We start from the raw sequence: 20,320 nt of genomic DNA, 5'->3' as shown, positions 1-20,320 counted from the left end.
GGGCATGTGCTCTTTTTATGAGTAGAAAGTGATCGGAGGGCAAATGCCTCCCCCCCAGCACGCCTATCATTTCTCCAAACACGCTTCCGATCAAAATTTCAATATAATCATTTTCCTCAACTTAGTTGGAAGATCCGGAAATTATGTCTTTGAAAATGGCAATCCTCCCCTCACAGCCCTCAGTGCAAGGGTTGTAATTTATGCCCTGGGGCGTATGAGGTTTTTTTTTATAGGAAGCGTTATCATAGAAACTTCAAAAAGGGCTCATTTGATAGGAAATTGAGAGTGGCCAGCATTTATTCCCCCCGAGTGTTTAACCCCCGGAAAATACCCCCCCCCTCTCGGAAAATAGCTCCCGAAAAATATCCCTCTGAAAACCCCCCTTGAATATACCCCCATAGAAAATACATCCCATCCACAGAAAAAACCACCCGGAAACCCCTGAAAAATACCCCCAACGGAAACTAATTGCCGCTGAAAACACACACCCCCCTGAAAAATATATAAAAAAATCATATTTTATGCTTATTTTAAATATATAAGTTTCATCAAGTTTAGTCTTACCCATCAAAAGCTACGAGCCCGAGAAAATTTGCCTAATTTTAGAAAATTGGGAGAAAGACCCCCTAAAAGTCATAGAATCTTAGCGAAAATCGCACCATCAGATTCAGCGTATCAGAAGCTTAAGCGTAGAAAATTCAAGCTCCTATCTATAAAACTGTGGAATTATGTATTATTTGCCAGAAGACAGATCACGGGTGCGTGTTCATTTGTTGTTGTTTTTTTTCACAGGGGTGATCGTATCGACACAGTGGTCCTAGAATGTCGTGAGAGGGATCATTCTAAAGTGTATTAAAAGTTCTAATGCCCTTTTTAAGTGACCAAAAAAAATCGGAGGGCACCTAGGTCCCCTAGGAAAATATTACGTATTTAAGGGGGGTTGCCTCAACAGGTCACTCTTACGCTAACGTTTTTTTTTACTTTTAAATGTGGTTATTATTTGAATTCAACAGTCTTTGTGATTCAGGAGTCATTTTTAAATAATTGGAACAAAAATCAAACTTAGGTTATTATAAGGTTATTATTAGTTAAAAAAAAAGTAAAATTATTATGGAAGTAACGTTTTAATTCTTCATGTATGGTGAGCAAAAATTTAAACCTGCATTAATTCAAAAACGTTCAGAAATTAAATAAAAAACAAGTTTTTTCTAACTGTAAGTAAAGAGCAACATTAAAACTTAAAACGAACAGAAATAATTCCGTATATGAAAGATGTTGTCCCCTTCTCAACGCCCCGTTCTTTACGCTACAGTTTGACTCTTTCTCACAACTCTACTTTTTAAAACAATAAAAAAAAACTTTAGCGTAAACAGCGAGGCGTTGAAGAGGGGACAAGCCCTTTCATAGCCGAAATAAGCAATTTTGATCAGCAACTACATTAATAAATAAGTTCTTTAATTTAAAGTAAGGGGCTACATTAAGACTTAATATGAACAGAAAATGTTGCGCATTTAAGGGGGGTTGCTTTTCCTCAATAGCTCACTCTTACCTCAACGCCCCGCTCTTTAAGCTAAAGTTTGACTCTTTCTCACAACTTTACTGTTTAAAACAATAAAAAACTTTAGCGTAAAGAGCGAGGCGTTAAGGAGGGGACAACTCCTTTTATATACGGAATAATTTCTGTTCGTTTTAAGTTTTGATGTCGCTCCTTACTAGGAGTTAAAAAAAACTTGTTCTTTTTTATTTAATAATACACAAGTACCGAAATTTCTCATGGAGAGAGTTGGATTCCCGGGCATTATTTAAGGACGATCAGAAATTAAATTTAAAAAAGGGTTTTTCAACTGGAAGTAAGGATCAACATCAAAACGTGAAACGAACAGAAATTATTACGTATATGAAAGAATTGCTCCTTCCACACGACCGTACTCAAATTTTGACTTTTTGTCCTAATTCTTTCAGAACGCTTCCTGAAACACAATGGCCGTTTAATTAGAAGAATAAGCCTTGTTTTAAAATTCTATATGAGTCAACTTTAGCGTAATGATCGAGGTCTTGAACAGAAGACACCCCCTTTCATATACGTAATACTTTCAGTTCGTTTTAAGATTCAATGTAGCTCCTTACTTTGAATTGAAAAACTTGTCTTTTTTTATTTAATTAGTTACAGATAGTATTAGTTAATGGGAAACATCCGGAATACGTTTTTTAAAGACAATAATGTCAAATAATCTTCAAAGTCAAAACTATAAAGTCTAATAGAAAAAAACCCACATAGATATAAAATATTTTTAATATTAAAAAGACTATGTCAATAAGAAATGAATAGGAATTAATTTAAAAAAAACAACTTTTTTGAAAAATAAGTTTGTCAAAGAACAGTAAGGAGCCTCGTTAAGCCAAAAATGAGCAGAAATAAATTCAAATAATTTTACATGCGGAAAACTACCACATTTCACCATCAATAAAAGAATTAAACCCAAAACGAATAGAAATCACAATCAATAACCGATTCAAACTCGAAATAAGCAATAATTAACATGAGTTGGGCTGACAACCCCCACAACCCCCACAACTCCTCAAGGTCAGAAGATAATTTGTACTTTACTGAAAAAAAATACATTTTAAATGTATTCAATTCTTGACTTTAACAAATAAAGAAAGTTTTAATACTATTAGGAATAAATATCAGAATATGTATATCAAACTGACAATGCACGGTTATTTGTTTTTTCCAGTAAAGTGCACAAATTATATTCTGGTCTTGAGGAGGTGGGGGACTTGTCAGCCTTGCTCATGTTAATTTTTGCTTGTTTTGAGTTTGAATCGGCTGTTTATTGTAATTTCTATTCGTTTTTGGTTTAATTCATTTATTGATGGTGATTTGTGATGGTTTTACGCTAAGAAAATTATTAGAATTTATTTCTACTCATTTTTGGCTTAACGAGACTCTTTACTATTCTTTGACAATTTTTTTTGTAGAAAAGTTTTTGAAATTAATTTTGTTCATTTTTTTTTGACACAGTCAAACGTGTTTGACACAAATTATTTTATATCTTGCTCTTACGCCCGTAAAAACTTGAACAATAAGAATTTATTGGTTCCCAAAGCAAGGATAGCTAAATATTCAAAGGATAGTTGGCTTTGGAAACTACAAATTATTAGTGTTTTAAGTTTTAAACTTAAATATATTGTTTTGTTAAGGTTAAGTTTTAAGTAAAAAAAAAAGAAAACCGTGTTTTGTCAGTTTGATATGCATATTCTGATATTTATTCCTTATTATAGTGTTAATACTTCTTTATTTGTTAAAGTCAAAAAGTGAAAACATTTAAAATGCATTTAGTTTTCAGTAAAGTGCAAATTATGTTCTGCTCTTGAGGAGCTGTGGGTGTTTTCTGCCCTACTCGTGTTAACTTTTGCTTGTTTTGACTTTGAATCTGTTATTTATTGCAATTTCTGTTCGTTTTGGGTTTAATTCATTTATTGATGGTGATTTGTGTTGGTTTTACGAATGTAAAATTATTTGACTTTATTTCTACTCATTTTTGGCTCAACGAGGCTCTTTACTATTCTTTGACAAACTTGTTTGTAGAAAAAAAATTTTAAATTAATTTCTGTTCATTTTTATTGACATAGCCTTTTTCATAGGAAAAAATATTGAATCCTTTTTTTTTTATTAGACTCCATAGTTTTTACTCTGAAGATTATTTGACTTTATTTCTTCTCATTTTCAGTTTAATGAGGCTCTTTATTTTAAAAAAAAAAACTTTTTCCGTATGTTTCCCAATAAAAAATACTATCTGTAAGCAATTCAAGAAAAAAACAAAAAAAAACAAGTTTTTCAACTAAAAGTAATGAGTAACCTCAAACCTTAAAACAAACTGAAATTATTACGTATATGAAAGGGGTTGCCTCTTCGTCAAGACCTCGCTCTTTACACTAAAGTTTTTTATGGAATTTTAAAACAAAGCTTATTCTTCTAATTAATTGCCCATTGTGTTTCGGCCAATTAAGGTTGTTTGTTCAATGAATAAACGAGTCAAACTCAAAACGAGCAGAAATTAACATGAATAGGGTTCAAAACCCCTTTGCCTCCCCATGGCCAGAACATAATTTGAACTTTGCTGAAAAAAAATTAAATGCTTTCACTATTATAGCCTTAATATATCAAATATTATTAACATTTTAAGGAATAAGTATCCGTATATAAGTTAAACTGACAATGCATATTCATTTGTATTTTCTTCAGTAAAATGCAAAATATGCACTGGCCTTGTGGTGACATAGGGGTTTTAAGCCCTACTTATGTGAATTTCTGCTCGTTTATTTATTGTAATTTCTGTTTGTGATACTTTAAAGATTGATCGATTATTTGATTCTATTTTTGCTCATTTTTGGTTTAACGGAGTTCTTTACTTTTCTTTGAAAAACTTATTCTGCGGAAAAAGTTTTCCAAATTAATCACTTAGTAGGATCGTGTAAATGTAATTTTAATTCACACTAAAGAAATTTTTGCAAAAATAGGAGACCCATCCACCCCTTGGCATTCATATTACATGCTTGATTCGGATGTTTTATTCCAAATGACAGGAAATCTAAATTGAACTGACTCGTCACGTTGATCGAAAAAAACCTTTCGCAAAAAGTTGGGACAGCTCCCTTTAGGGTTTGAGACCCCCACCTCCTCCCCCACAAAGACCCTAAGACCACCAAGATTCTCCTAATAGTTGGTACATAGTAATACGCTACGACATAACCGTTAGTAACATTGTATTTTGTTGCGAGAGCAACACTTTGGTTTTGTCGTGTTTTTATGGCACTTGGTATTAACCAAGTGACATATAGCAGTCGCTAATTCTGTCAGTCTGTCTGTCGGTCCCGGTTTTGCTACTTTAGGCACTTCGAGGTAAGCTAGGACAATGAAATTTGGCAAGCGTATCAGGGACCGGACCAGATTAAATTAGAAATAGTCGTTTTCCCGATTTGACCATCTGGGGGGGGGATTGGGGGCCGGTGAATTCGCAAAAAATAGAAAAAATGAAGTATTTTTAACTTATGAGCGGGTGATTGGATCTTAGTGAAATTTGATGTTTGGAATGATATTGTGTCTCAGAGCTCTTATTTTAAATCCCGACTGGGTCTGATGACATTGGGGGAGTTGGAGGGGGGAAACCTAAAATCTTGGAAAACACTTAGAGTGGAGGGATCGGGATGAGACTTGATGGGAAAAATAAGCGCAAGTCCCAGATACATGATTGACATAATCGGAACTGATTTGCTCTCTTTGGGGTTGTTGGGGGGGGGGAGTAATTCTTAAAAATTAGAAAAATGAGGTATTTTCTACTTACGAACGGGTGATCGGATCTCAATGAAATTTGATGTTTAGAAGGATATCGTGTATTAGAGCTCTTATTTTAAATCCCGACCGGATCTGGTGATGGGGGCGGGGAGTTGGGAGGGGGAAACCTAAAACTTGGAAAACACTTAGAGTGGAGGGATCGGGATGAAACATGGTGGGAAAAATAAACACAAGTCCTAGATAGATGATTGACATAAACGGAACGGATCCGCTCTCTTTTGGGTAGGTATTTCTGAAAAAAATGAGGTATTTTTAACTTACGAACGGGTGATCGGATCTCAATGAAATTTGAAATTTAGAAGGATATCGTGGCTCAGAGCTCTTATTTTAAACCCGACCGGATCTGGTGACATTGGGGGGGAGTTGGGAGGGAGAAACCTAAAAATCGGAAAACACTTAGAGTGGAGGGATCGGGATGAAACTTGGTGGAAAAAAAAACACGAGTCCTAGATACATGATTGACATAACCAGAACGGATCCGCTCTCTTTGGGGTAGTTGGGGGGGGGCGTGGTTAATTCTGAAAAATTAGAAAAAATGAGGTATTTTTAACTTACGAACGGGTGATTGGATCTCCATGAAATTTGATTTTTAGAAGGATATCGTGTCTCAAAGCTCTTATTTTAAAAGCTGACCGGATCTGGTGACATTGGGGGAAGTTTGGGGTGGGGAAACCTAAAATGATGGGAAACGCTTAGATTGGAGGGATTGGGATGAAACTTGGTTGGAAAAATAAGCAAAAGTCTTGCATACGCGATTTACATAATTGGAACGGATCTGCTCAATTGCTGGGGTGGGGGAGGGGGGTAATTCTGAAAAATAAGAAAAATGACGTATTTTTAACTTACGAAGGAGTGATCGGATCTTCATGAAACTTCATATTTAGAAGGACCTCGTAACTCCGATATTTAATTTCAAATCTCAACCGTATCAAGCGTAATTGGGGGCGGGGCAGTTGGGGGGACCGGAAATCTTAGAAAATACTTAAAGCGGTGAGATCAGGATGAAACTGGATGGGAAGAATAGAAACCTGTCTAAGATATGTGACTGACATAACTGGACCGGATCTGCTCTCTTTGGTGGAATTGGGAGGGGGGGGGGGTAATTTTGAAAATTGAGGTATTTGTAACTTACGAAAGGGTGACCAGATCTTAATGAAATTTGATATTTAGAAGGATCTTGTGCTTTAAAGTTCTAATTTCAAATTCCGACCAGATCCTGTGACATTCGGGGGAGTTGGAGGGTGGAACCGGAATTCTTGGAAAACATGAAAATTGGAGTATTTATATTTTACGAATAGATGATCGGATCGTAATGAAATTTGATTTTTAGAAGGAATTCATGTCTCAGAGCTCTTATTTCAAATCCCGACCAGATCTTTTGACATTGTAGGGATTTGGAGGGGGAATCTTGGAAAAACACTTGGAGTGTAGGAATCGGGATGAAGCTTGGTGGATAGAATAAACAAATGTCCTTGATACGTGATTGACAGAATCGTACTGGATTCGCTCTCTTTGGGGGAGTTGGGGGGAGGGGTTCAGTGATTTGGTGAGTTCGGTGCTTCTGGACGTGCTAGGACGATGGAAATTGGTAGGCGTGTCAGGGAGCTGCACAATTTGACTTGATAAAGTCGTTTTCCCAGATTCGACCATCTGGGGGGGGGCAAAAGGGAGAGGAAAAATTAGAAAAAATTAGGTATTTATAACTTACGAGTGGGTGATCGGATCTTAATGAATTTTGATATTTAGAAGGACTTTGTGACTCAGAGCTCTTATTTTAAATCTTGACCGGCATTAAGCCTCTTATTTTCCTTTTTAAATCAATCTATTGATTCATAGAATTTTGTTAGAGCTCATACCATATGATCTCTTGGCTCTTAGCTCTTCTCGCCTCGTCACAAGTGCCATATGAGCTCTTAGCTCTTGTTTTTTCTAGTACCCCGATTTCAGCTTATTCCCAGAAAGTGGTAAGGATCTAACCTCTGCGGTTTTTACGGAAAGTGTGAACCTTAGGCCGGATTGATGAATATGACTTTGCATTTTGGAAAGCTTCGTAGAGCTCTTGCCTGGGGCCAAACAGGATGGTTTTTGCTAGTCCTTGAGCCAGAGCCTATAGTATTTGAAGTGATTTGGAGGTAGAACCTCCGTTCTAGCAGGCAAGCAGGCAGGCACCAGTTTCAAATTCAAGATGGACTAAAATAAGCGTTCTATCTAATCTATAAGCGTTAAATATATGCAGCAGTTACCCGGCCTTACAGTCAATATATCTTCTTTGAGTGATAAATAGAAAAAATAACAGAAATAAAAGTGGGGACCGAAAGTGATGATATCTAGTGTTTCTACCCATTTCTGTTCGTGATTTCAGCTGAGTTTATCATTCGGTTTTTTGTACTTGGGATTGCGGTAGAGAAATGCTATCAGATGTACCTCTTAAACTTTAAAGTTCTCTCATCGCTAAATTAATCAGAGTTTATTCTATGCTCCTTTCTAATTGATGACGTTAGAAACTTGGCCTACGACAAAAAAGTCAACTTTTGAACTTAGACGGATATATTTTTTTGACGGCAGTCGATAGCTCTTGATGAGCTGATCAAAGTATATATCATCCATTTTTCGGTAGAAAGATTCCCCCATGAGATATATCAGTTTGAAAGTTTAAAGGGATTGACAACTTCAGTGGTTAGATACACACTGAAAACAAAAATAGGCCGATACCAATTGTGAGACATATAGGGGAGTTTTAAGCAACAGTCGGCTTTTAGCTCATAATCATCTTCCGCAATGAGGGGTTCGCAACTTTGCTAGTTAGTGTACAAACTATTTGTTTCCAGTGTATGTGATGGTAAAATCAATTTGGTTCCAGCGGTAAGACATGTAGGGGACTTGTAAATAATAACTGGCTGTCAAGCTACAATCGTCTTTAGCAATGAGGAGGTTTGCAACTGTTGCTAGTTGCAATGAGGGGTTTGTAACTTTTGTGAGTTTGTGTATCTAATATTTTTTTTAGGATCCTTACAGATTAACAACTTCAGCATTTAATCGAAGCGAGGAAACAAAAACAAAGTGTAGCTGTCACAACACTTTACTCGGTGAAGCCGAACAAAGGTTGCCGTAACACCTCATGTTGCCCATGCAACGCAGATCTAGTTTACCTTCATTTTATATGGACTTTGCAGACGTTCGGGGACGAATTCGGCACTATGAGGCAGCTTGAACCCTCAAACTCGGAGGGTACTCATGTAGCTCTGAATTCTTTTTGCAGCATTTTGACACTGTTCGGGGCAAAACTATTATTTTCGGAAAAAATGACAGAAACCGAAAGTTTTTATTAAAAAAAAACGTAGGAAACATATATATTTTGCCAATAATTCTAAACCGATTGACAATCTCAAAATTTTCATGTGATACAATTTTACCACATTTTGGGTCAAAAGTTATGCGACACAAAACGGCAATTTCTTCTGGCACAGTCCGTTTGAATTATCACCTTACGATCACTACTTCGTTATGACCAGCCCTGGAGAAAAAAGAAAAAGAAAAAAAAAGCGAACACATCCACAATAGAGTTTGTGACTTGTTAAATAGCAGGTTGTAATTTCCATAGACATCATTCCCCATTTATATATATTATGTTTAGAATACATTTTCTTTTGAATTAAAATAAAACTATATGGAGAGTAAAAACTAATGTGAGTTATCCGTATACGAGGGGGATACCCCCCTTTCGACTCTTTGCTTTTTCAGCTAAAGTTTTACTTCTTTCCCCAGTCCTTCAAGATCCAAATTAATGCCCACACAGCAACACAGGAACAACCACATGAAAAGAAGCTTCGAAACTGGAAAGTCTCATTTATTTGCAGTTAGCTCGAAACAGGATAACTTTTACTTTAAGTGTTTGAATGGTATTCAATAGATAATAAAACTACATATTACCAAATAGTCATATTTGTTAGGCTAAGTGCTTTCGGTTTAGTACTCGTTAGACTATCCACCAAGAGGTGGAGTTACAGGGTGTGGGTATTATTCCCACTAACACAAAAGAAAATTTATGACCTTTAAAATTTGGTGGAAAAAACAAACTTTATCATATTAAATACAAATAAACAAGTTTTCTTTCAAATAAAAGTAAAAAGTGACACTTGTAAAACCTGAAAGACAGAAATTATACTTTGTATGAGAAGGACTGACTTCCCCTTAATCCTCCTACTGTGCTTGCTTAAGTTTTACTAGTACTTTACCAAAAGTGTGTCTCAGCAGATATAATAGCGATCCCGAAGTTTTCGTTATATGATCTTGAAACTATTTAAAAAAAAAATTTCTACCTCAAAATTTTATCGGATGTATTTGGGAAAAAAAGAAGTTGGGGGGGGGAGGCTAGCTGCCCTCTGATTCCTTCACACTTAAAAGTCAACTAGAATTTCCAATTTTCAATGAAATGGCCCCTTTCTGATGTTTATACGAGCATCCCTTTCATTAGAACCATATATGCCCCTATGGCATAAATTAAAACGCCTATCCCGGGCCCTGGGGGCTTTGTCAACAACAGAGTTTTTGTTATCGGACGTTTGAACTATTTTTATCAAAATATCTATGTCAAAGCTTCCATTTGATGCATTTGAGGAAAAAAACACGTAGTGAAGGGGGGGGTCTGGTTGCCCTCCGATCATTTTGACTCTGAAAAAGTGAACCAGAACTTTCGATTTCCAATCAAATGAGCCTTTTTTGAAGTTTATACGAGCATCTCTTCCATGAGAACCATATATGACCCAGGGTATAACTTACAGCGTCTTCCCCCAGGCCCTGGGGGGCTTTGTCGACCCCGGAGTTTTTGTTATCTGACATTTGATCTATTTTTAACAAAATGGCTACCTCAAAATTTTTATCTGGCGCATTTGGGGAAAAAAGGGCGTGGGAGGAGGGGGGGGTAGCTGTCCTTCGATCTCTTGACTCCGAAAAAATGCGCGTATCAGAAGCAAAATGAGTTGCGTCTGATAATACCTGATTGAATACAAGTCGAAAGTGGCGCAGAAGTGTATGTAAGTATGTATTTACAAAAAAACCGTCGGGCCATATGACTGAACTAGAACTTTTAATTTCCAATCTAATGAGCCCTCTCTAAAGTTTACACGAGCGTCCCTTCCATAAGAACCATATTTACCCCCAAAGCATAATTTACAACGCCTGTCCCCAGGCCTTAGGGGGTTGTGTCGAGACAATAGTTTTTGTTATATCATCTTTGAACTATTTTTAACAGAATGGCTACCTAAAAATTTTTATCAGATGTACTTGAGTGTATAGTATGGGGAAAAGGGCGTGGGGAAGGGGTGGTTGCTCTCCGATCACTTTTGACTCTTAAAACAGACACTAGAACTCTCGATTTCCAAACGAATGGGACTCCTTTGAAGTTTATAAGACGACCCCTTCCATACAAAGTGCCTCGGGAAAAAAACAATAATAAATAAATAAATAATAACAAACACTGGAGCCCCTTTACAATAGGCAACGCTGTAGCGTTGCCTCTGATAATACCTGATTGAATATAAGTCGAAAGTGGCACAGAAGTGTATGTAAGTATGTATTTCCAAAAAAGCCGTCGGGCCATATGAAAAAAATAGTATTTATATAGTGAGATTTGCCTCTCACCCAAACTATCTGTCTTGGCTTTTTCCAAAGTTATTCTTGGCTTGACGCCCGCAACTACTTGATTTTAGTTAAAAATCAAACCATGACTAATTGTAGAAAAAGCCAAGACAGATAGTCCGGGTGAGAGGCAAATCTGGCATAAGCCCTTTTTAGGATTGTATAAAAAATGATGGCATTTCCGCTTGTTGACAGAGAAGTCTATCATCTTTCTGTTCATACATCATTCCAAGGGCAGAACTAAGGTAGATAGTCATAGAACTAAGGGATGAAAGATCAGATTTATTTTGGGTTGGGTCGAGGTTAGGTCGAAAGGATTTTGAGAAATGCACAATCTCAATAGTCTAAGAACTCTGCTTCTCACCCTCCAATAATTTATATTGAAAATAATTATATGATTCGGATTTCAATGAGGTGTTATCTGACTACCATATGATGTTGTTTTGTTTTGGACGGCAATATGTTATTTTGTTTTTGATGCAGGCGAATAGTGGTCTTAGAGATTTTCAAAATTAACATTTAACAATTAAGGACCATTCCCAACAAATACAAAGAAATGAAAAAAATAAAAATACGGGTATAATATTCCAAATTTAACAGCGGAAAACAACAGGAAAGCCTCTTTCATTAATATTAATAAAAGCCTCAATATTTCGGCTTCAAAACCGGAAGCCTTTTTCGACAAAAAAAACAAAAAAAAACAATCTAAGTCTAACCTATAAAGAAAAGAAAGCAGAGGAAAACATAGATACAAAAAGAAATAAATCTTAATAATTTCCAATACGAAAACGTTCACTGTGCAATGGCACCAAAACAAAGTAGTATATTTTAGGTTGCCCCTCTGGTATATTACAATGCAGTAAAGCAACAGTTGGGTTGCAATTGGGTGTTGATTTGATAATGAATTCAACAGTCAGAGAACATTTGTTTGGTTTTCCGCTCCATAGCATGCTATTTCATAACAAAAATAAATAATTGATAATTGTGTTGGGCTTTTACAGTGTTTCAGGGAAATAATAGAAGCGTAAAATGATACCAAAGGAGGGATTAGTATAAATAGAGGTGAAGGGGAGCATAGACTGAATCCGATTTATAATAGTTTAATTAAAAGACCGGTTAAAACCTCAAGTAATGACATTTTTTATAATCAGCCCCAAAAAAGTTTGAACCTAACAAATATAGGTCAAAATGAAATAGACTTTGGAAAAAAACGAATACTTATCGGTTATTTAATAAACACTCGAAAAGTGAACTTTAGATAAAGCTAATCAAATAAAACAAAATATGATGAAAACATAATACTTTATTAAGAAAATCGTGAAATTACAACTTCCAACAATGTAGCTTCTCATAGGAGTACAAAGTCATAGTGTGTCCATTGATGATTTTTTTTTTTTTTTGGCAACGGCCCCTCCAGGAGAAATATAATTGCCTGTTCTTCGGTCCCTGGTAAATCCCGAATCTTAACTTCAACATCCATGGTAAGACACTATATTCTATTACTAGTCAAAGCAAACTAATTGGTTATTATCCCATCTGATCTAAGCTAATTGTTTGGTATACAGGAGTTACTTGACCAATTTCTTGTGTCGAAATTTTATAGTGTTTATTATATAACCGATAAGTGCCAAAAATCATGTCTCGGCTAGATTAGCAAACGAGAAGATTCTTGCAATTTATCCAAGGCAACAAAGTTTCCTTGACCTATATTTAATTATATCTGTTTTAACATTGTGCATGCATTTTTTTTAAATAGACTATTTCAACCTGCAGTTTTTTATATTTCTAAAATTCAATTTAGTTTTCCTGTTAATAAAGGCTTTCAGATGTGAAGCCAAAATACTTAGAATTTTTTTTCCAGTTTGATTTTTTGTTTAAAAAAACTTATTTATTTTTAAAGTAAATAAGTAAATAAAAAATTCCCCCATATTCAATTAAAGCCTTTCGAACCTAGAGAATGAACATTTTCTAAAATAAATAGACTTTTTTTGTTTTGCTAGATTTCATTATCAAGTGAAAACTCAAATGTAAACCTGCTGTTGCTTCATTGCATTGTTAAATACTAGAGAGATAACCTACATCGCCCTACTTATGTTTGTTTTGGTGCTATTACATGGTAATATTTGTATATGGTAACATGGTAATATTCATGGTAATACATGGGAATTGTAAATATTTTCATATTAGACATTATTAGGATGTGAATTTTTATCGTTTGCGTTTTCTTTTCTTTAGCGTGGTCTAAGAAATTATTGATGGCATTTCCAAACATTGTCATCTACTTTGCCCGTCCGACCAAACACCCTCACGACTTATCATGAATTTTGACCCAATTGCTACAGACTGGGAACACCCATGAGGAATATCAAGCACGTGATTGACGGAAGCGATCCCCAGTCTTCCACAGTCACAAACCCAAGGACATCACTCTGCTTCAATGACAAATATTAAAAATTCTTTTGGTACTTATTATGTCACCCCTCGAGGTTTACTTTTTGGACCTTCTAACCATTTTGGTCTTTCCTAACATTTAAAAAAAAATACTCTTTCAAAAAGAGGCTGTTAGTCTTGTATTTGGTCGTCCTACATGCAACATTTCAAACATTAAGCGTGGTCCTGTGGCAACCTTCTAGCCACAGAAGCTATGCACGATGTGAACAAGCAAGAGGAAAGGGAAAGAGAGAGAGGGGGGGGGGGAGGGAGAGAGAGAGGACTTCGGTAAAGTTTAAGTAAGATTCTAACAAAATAGCTGACAATAATTGCACCACATATACGAAAAATACATTTCCTGTAACTTAGACATATACACTAAGACAATTCAAAATCAGTGTCTAAAAGGACATTCATTACAACGGATTGAGAGAGGGGGGCAAGGTCAGAAGAGCCTTTCAGAGATATCCCATATTACAAGACAAATACCAAAATATAACAATATAATAGTTACTTATGCAGGTTAACCTTTGACCAGTATTGACTCTTAAAAAAGAAATAGAAGTTTCAATTTCCAATCGAATGAATTTTTTAACTTTTTTTTAAATTCACAAATAAATAAATAAATTAAACAACGCTTTTGCGCAGGAGAAAACCTTATTCAATTAGGTTATTGAACCTTATTCAATAACCTTATTCAATAACCTTATTATGAAAGTTTACTTATTCAACTACCTTGATTATATTTCCGCAAAACCTTACATATTAACAATGGGAAACTTTTATAAGTTATAGCCCTTACCCCGGGGTCTAGGAAGGATTTTTAAGCTCACTCTTTCCCTATTAACATGTCTGGCTGTACCCCTGCGATTATCTCACAATATCAAACAAACAGAACCTGAATAATTTTCTTATGATTTCTGCTCCCTTAATGAAGAGCCTTGATTCCCAGCATAGGGCACAAGCTCATCTGTGGGGAATAGCAATATTTTGGTGGGTCATGGGCAGGACGTCCAACTTTCGGCTGACTTTACTTTATAGACTTAATTAAAAAAAAATTGTTCATGTGAATAGCGTCATATTCAAATGCATTACAACTAAGTTTCAAATAAAACTAAGACCATGTACAACTCCCCTATGAGGTGCAACTCCACCTCATTTGACTGAATCCTTATGCAATTGAATCCCCCTTTAACTGGACCCAAGTGCAACTCAACCCTATTTAAATGAGCCTACTGTGCCACCAGACCCCTTTAAAACTCAACCCTATACGACTGAACCCTCGTGCAACTGAACCCAAGGTTAATTCGGCCCCATGCAATTCAACCCTATTTAACTGACCCCTTGTTAGACTCGGCACAGCTCAACCCCATTTAACTAAACCCTCTTTCAATTGGACCCCTGTTTAAAGTAACACTATTTTGACTTCATCCTTACGTAACTGACCCATACTTGAATTAAGACTTGTTTTACTAAACTCAGCACAAGGCCTAAGATTGAGTTTGAACTAGTACTTATAAGAACCTTTAAATATGCTTCTTTTGGAGTTTCTATCTTATGTTACCCATTTGAACAAGCTAACCTGATTTATACCCAAGAAAAAAAAAATGGCAGAGACTGTTGCAACTAATTTCTGTCACCGGCAGCCAATGAAAACTCTTTTCTTTCAAGAACGCATCTTTCAGAGCATAGCAAAGTTAATAATTACTCTTTCAAACAGTTCGTGGTAACGAACTGTCGTAAGGAGCGACCCGGGTCAATAGTAAATGAAACTCTAAAAATCAGAATTTTGATGCTAAAAAATACATAAAAAGAATCGAATTTTAATGCTGATTTTAAATGTATAAGTTTCATCAAATTTAGTCTTTGTCGTCAAAAGTTAAAAGCCTGAGAAAATTTACCTTATTTTAGAAAATAGGGGGAAACACCCCCTAAAAGACAGAACCTTAACGAAAATCACACAATCGCATTCAGTGTATCAGAGAACCCTATAGCAAAAATTTCAAGCTCCTATTTACAAAAATGTGGAATTTCGTATTTTTTGCCAGAACAGATCACGGGTGCGTGTTTATTTGTTTTTTTTTCCCAGGGGTCATCGTATCGACCAAGTGGTCCTAGAATGTCGCAAGAGGGCTCATTCTAATGGAAATGAAAAGTTCTAGTGCCCTTTTTAAGTGACCAAAAAATTGGAGGGCACCTAGGCCCTCTCCCACGCTCATTTTTTCCCCAAAGTCGACGGATCAAAATTTTGAGATAGCCATTTTGTTCCGCATAGTCGAAAACCGTAATAACAATGTCGTTGGGGATTACTTACCCCCCCACAGTCCCTGGGGGAGGGGCTACAAGTTACAAACTTTGACCAGTGTTTACATATAGTAATGGTTATTGGGAAGTGCACAGACGTTTTCAGACGTTCTTGTGTACAGATTCTTTTGGTTTGGGGGGTTGGGCTGAGGGGAGGGAGCTACGTGGGAGGATCTTTCCTTGGAATATGTCATGGGGGAAGAGAAACTCAATGAAAAGAGCGCAGGATTTTCTAGCATTACTATAAAAAAACAATCCAAAAATAAACATAAGAAGAAGTTTTTTCAATTGAAAGTAAGGATTAGCATTAAAACTTAAAACGAACAGAGATTATTAAGCATATGAGGACTTCTAAAAATACTTTAGCATAAAGAGTGAGGTATTTAGGAGGAGATAAATACATCGCTTTTTATGCTAAAGTATTTTTAGTAATTTCAACTACTTATTCTACGGCCTTTCTGATTACGGAGTCATTCTTAAAGAGTTGGGACAAAACTTAAGATTAAGTTTTTTAAAACTGAAGTTAATTCTTAAGTTATGTATATTTTTTACTAATAAAAATTTTCGTTAAAAATTTAAAGTTCTAGTTACCTTTTTAAGTAACCGAAAAATTGGAGGGCAACTACGCCTCCTTCCTCACCCCTTATTTCTCAAAATCGTCTGATCAAAATTAAGTGAAAGCCATTTAGCCAAAACAAGAATTAGTATGCAAATTTCATTTCAATAATTTATGTGCGGAGAGCCCAAATCAAATATGCATTAATTCAAAAACGTTCAGAAATTAAATTAGAAAAAACTAGTTTTTTTAGCTGAAAGTAAGGAGCGACATTAAAACTTAAAAAGAACAGAAATTACTCCGTATATGAAATGGGTTTTCCCCTCCGCAGGTCCTCGCTCTTTACGCTAAATTTTGACTCTTTGCCACAATTCTAATGTTTAAAACAATTTAAAACTTTAGCGTAAAGAGCGAGGGATTGCGGAGGGGAAAACCCATTTCATATACGGAGTAATTTATGTTCGTTTTAAGTTTTAATGTCGCTCCTTACTTTCAGCTAAAAACTAGTTTTTTTATTTGATTCAATTTACCCAGTTTCCGTTTAAACAACAACCAGACTTTGATTTCTTTCCCCGTAAATTTTCAAATATACTACTTTTTATTTTAATGCGCGAATGGAAGAAGGGAGGATCGTTAAACTTGGGCCTCAGCTCTAAGATTAGCTTTAACTCTGACTGGAGTTAAATTTTAATTGGATGTAGTCCATAGTCTAGGAATACACAAAACTTAGAAAGAATTGGAAAAAAATGAATAGGTATTGGGTGGAAACCAAAGGTTTATAGGCTCAAAAATGTCTCCAAAAAATAAACTTCTTAAAGAGTATTGTAACAGTAGCGATTATTCTACTTGTAAGCTGGTTTGAATACTGAAGCCATCGTATTTTATTGGCTAAGTCCGGGTGTAGTATGCTATTATAAAACAATAAAACCTGTCCCCAGTAAATGCAAACATTTTGGGGGTGGTGGAAAATAAAACAATAATCCTGACAACCTCAGAAGGTTATCGATTCTACAGCGCATACGGTGTTTCAGTGACCGGCTAGTGCGGGGGAAAAACAGAAAGAAAAAGAAAACACGTTCGGGTATCAAGCACTTTTTAGCAATTACCAAGACTTTGTTTAGTAACTAGCTTTAGAGTAGAAACGAAAATAAATAGCTTCTATCATTAACGAATCAGCTTTGTATTCGGATGAATTTTTTTCACTTGGTGTTTTTTTTTCAAAACTTTTTTTTGCCTTCTACTTGCAAAGGTGACTGGGTAGGTAAGTATTCAAAAGGGGGATTTTAAACACTAGTATGGGGGTTTTTGATCATGGAGATTTATTTAATGGTTTCAAACCTTTAACCCCAGTAATAACATTGAAATTGGATTTTGGTGCCATAAGGCATTTAATAACTGTGTTGTCATGAGGAAATTAAAACAAGTGTGTAACTGTAAGAAGCGTTTAAAAAAAGCTCTTTCTAATATTCTTGTGTTCTATCAGTAGGGAGACTTGTCTATGTTTTCGGCTCATTTTATAAGTTCCCAGAATTTTTTTAAAACTTTTTTCCATTAATTTAAATAATATTTATGATTCCCGAATCAGAATTTATGGTAAGTTCTTCTTATGAATTTTCTTTTTGTGCCCTTAAGATGTCGGCTACTATGGGCTTTTTCTGTACTAAAGTACAGCTATTGCTGGAACCATGAACTTCAAGTGGGGTGTGGGCCCTGGGCATGAAAAGCCCTTAATAAGGTTGAATTGCTTGAGAGTTAAGTGTTACAGGGTACAGGTGCACGAGGCCTCAATTAAACGGAGTTTAGTTGCATGAGGGCTAAATTGCACGAGGGTTCATTTAAACAAGGGATGAGCTTGACGAAGGTTCAGTTAAGTGGGGGTTTAGCGGCATGAGGTTCATTTGCAAAGGGGATCAGTTCTAAGAGGGTTCATTTGCTTGGGGACTCAGTTACACGGAGGTTTAGTAACATGGGGGTTCATTTGCACCTGGGGTCAGATGCACGAAGGTTTAGTAGCACGATGCTCAGTGGGTTCAGCACGAGGGTTCAGGTGCATTAGAACCTAGAAAATGGGTTGTATTCAGACAATATTTTCATCAATATAAAACAGCCTACAGGAAAGCCCAAAATAGATACCATGTTAACAAACATTTAAGCTTACTTCAGGGATATATACCTAAATTTCAATACCACGAGGGGCACATGAAGATTTTAGAAGCGTCTTGGTGGGGCATTGCCTAAGATCGGTTGGGACCACTGGTGTAGAGCTCTACAGAGCAGCACTAGGCCTATATGATGGTAGTAATTGCATCACATTTTTGTTTACATATATTTAAGTTTTAAGCTTTTTTGTTATTTTCATATTCACAAATAGATAAATAAATTACACACCACTTTCGCACTGGATAAAACCTATTTTATTACTCAGTTACCTAGATTATATTTACCTATTATCTCAACTATTTAATCTCAGCTCAACTATTTAAGAAAACCAATGATATGAAGAAATATAAAAAAAAATTGAATTGAAAATAATAATAGACAAACAAAAAATAAAAGAAAAATAATAATAACAAATTCAGTCGCCATTACTCTTGAATTCTCCCCCCCCCCCAGCTCAGCCTGCCTGCCCTACCCACCCAACCATCCACAATAAAATTCAACAATTATCCCCGAAAAAATGATCTTTTAAGTCATTTTTAGCCTAAGGAGATTCATCACTTTTTGGAATGTGGAATTTCATGTGTGTTTTCAGGTAATCTTTACGAGCAAACGTTTTTTCACAAATATCACACTTATAGCTTTTCTCACCAGTGTGAACCACCATATGACGACTTAAAGTTGTGTGACGCAAGAAGCGTGCGTCACAGATGCCACAGATGTGTTGTTTTTCACGTGTATGAATCCTCATGTGTCTTAAGAGACTGTCTCTGAAATCAAATCGTTTCTTGCACATTTCACAACAAAAATTATTATCTCCTGCATGCGTTGCTAGATGGCGATTTAGATGTTTATGACGATAAAATCGCGCATTGCAGATGTTACAAATATGACGCTTTTCTTGAGTGTGGATTGTCATATGAGCATCAAGGTTTTCTTTGACAGCAAATGCTCTCTGACAAACGTTACACTTGAAGCTCTTTTCACCTGTATGGGTCTTTAGATGACGATTCAGATGCCCACGATGAGCAAAATGGGCGTTGCATATACTGCAGACAGCTCGTTCCTTTATCTTATGCATTTTTGTCATATGGGATGCAAGATAGCTCCTATGGGTAAATTCTTTATCACACAGTTCACATTTAAATGTATTCTGTGAAAATACTGGTAGTGCAGTAACTGTAAGTAACGTGTCGTTTTTAACTACCAATTGCCCTGAGGCAAAACTTTCTTCAGGTACCCCTCCTATATCTGAAAACAAAAAAAAAGTCAGTATGATCAATGTTGGTCAAAGGTACTATTAAAGTATTTAGGAAGAATAGATGTAAATGGACATACATAGCATACGACAATGGTAATTTAAAACGTGCCTAAATAAAAAATAAAAGGAAAAATTTAAAGGAAAAATCGAACTAAATATATACAATCGCTAGTCCATAACAGAATCAAGGAAATAAATAAAATTAAGGTGACATTCTACTGTTCTACGTGATATTCTACTATTTGTGGTAACTTGATTTTGATAACTTTATTCTCATACACCAAAGATAAAATGAAACTATGGAAAGAAAATTGCCCAAATTTGCAGAAGACAGCCTAAAGTAGAAAAAAAAAACACTGGCTAAACTAAATTTTTTTTACCTTGTTTATACTTAGTTTATGGCCATTGTTTATATTTTGTTTAGTCCTTGCAATCAGTGAAATTAAACTCATGTATTTCAGAAATTGCAAGTTTAGTTAAAACTGCCTTACATGTACACACCTTTATTTTCTCTTTTCGCATGCAGAAGAATGGTCCTCGTAGCGCATGTGTTGATCTATGCAGAACAATGGTCCTCGTAGCGCACGTGTTGATCTATGCAGAACAATGGTCCTCG

The 20,320-nt window shown here is 35.8% G+C and overlaps 2 protein-coding genes across 4 annotated transcripts in view; one reads left to right on the top strand and one right to left on the bottom strand.

The window, feature by feature from the left end:
• LOC136041667 (uncharacterized) overlaps window positions 1-10,255 on the top strand; it is a 52,833-nt gene extending 42,578 nt beyond the window's left edge. For both annotated transcript variants that reach the window (XR_010621091.1, XR_010621090.1), the window contains exon 3: window positions 9,125-10,255. The gene's annotated coding sequence lies outside the window, so the exon portion shown is untranslated. The remainder of the gene's footprint in view (window positions 1-9,124) is intronic.
• A 3,866-nt stretch (window positions 10,256-14,121) lies between these two features.
• The window catches only part of LOC136041664 (zinc finger protein 260-like), a 66,716-nt gene continuing 60,517 nt past the window's right edge, over window positions 14,122-20,320 (bottom strand). For both annotated transcript variants that reach the window (XM_065726376.1, XM_065726379.1), the window contains exon 5: window positions 14,122-19,694. In XM_065726376.1, the coding sequence (XP_065582448.1) occupies window positions 18,988-19,694 (707 nt within the window). In that variant the 3' untranslated portion in view covers window positions 14,122-18,987. The remainder of the gene's footprint in view (window positions 19,695-20,320) is intronic.

The sequence above is a fragment of the Artemia franciscana genome, unplaced genomic scaffold (assembly GCF_032884065.1).
Source record: "Artemia franciscana unplaced genomic scaffold, ASM3288406v1 PGA_scaffold_32, whole genome shotgun sequence".
Taxonomy (NCBI): domain Eukaryota; kingdom Metazoa; phylum Arthropoda; class Branchiopoda; order Anostraca; family Artemiidae; genus Artemia; species Artemia franciscana.
The sequence above is the reverse complement of the archived record's forward strand: the minus strand, read 5'-3'. Positions and strand labels throughout refer to the sequence as shown.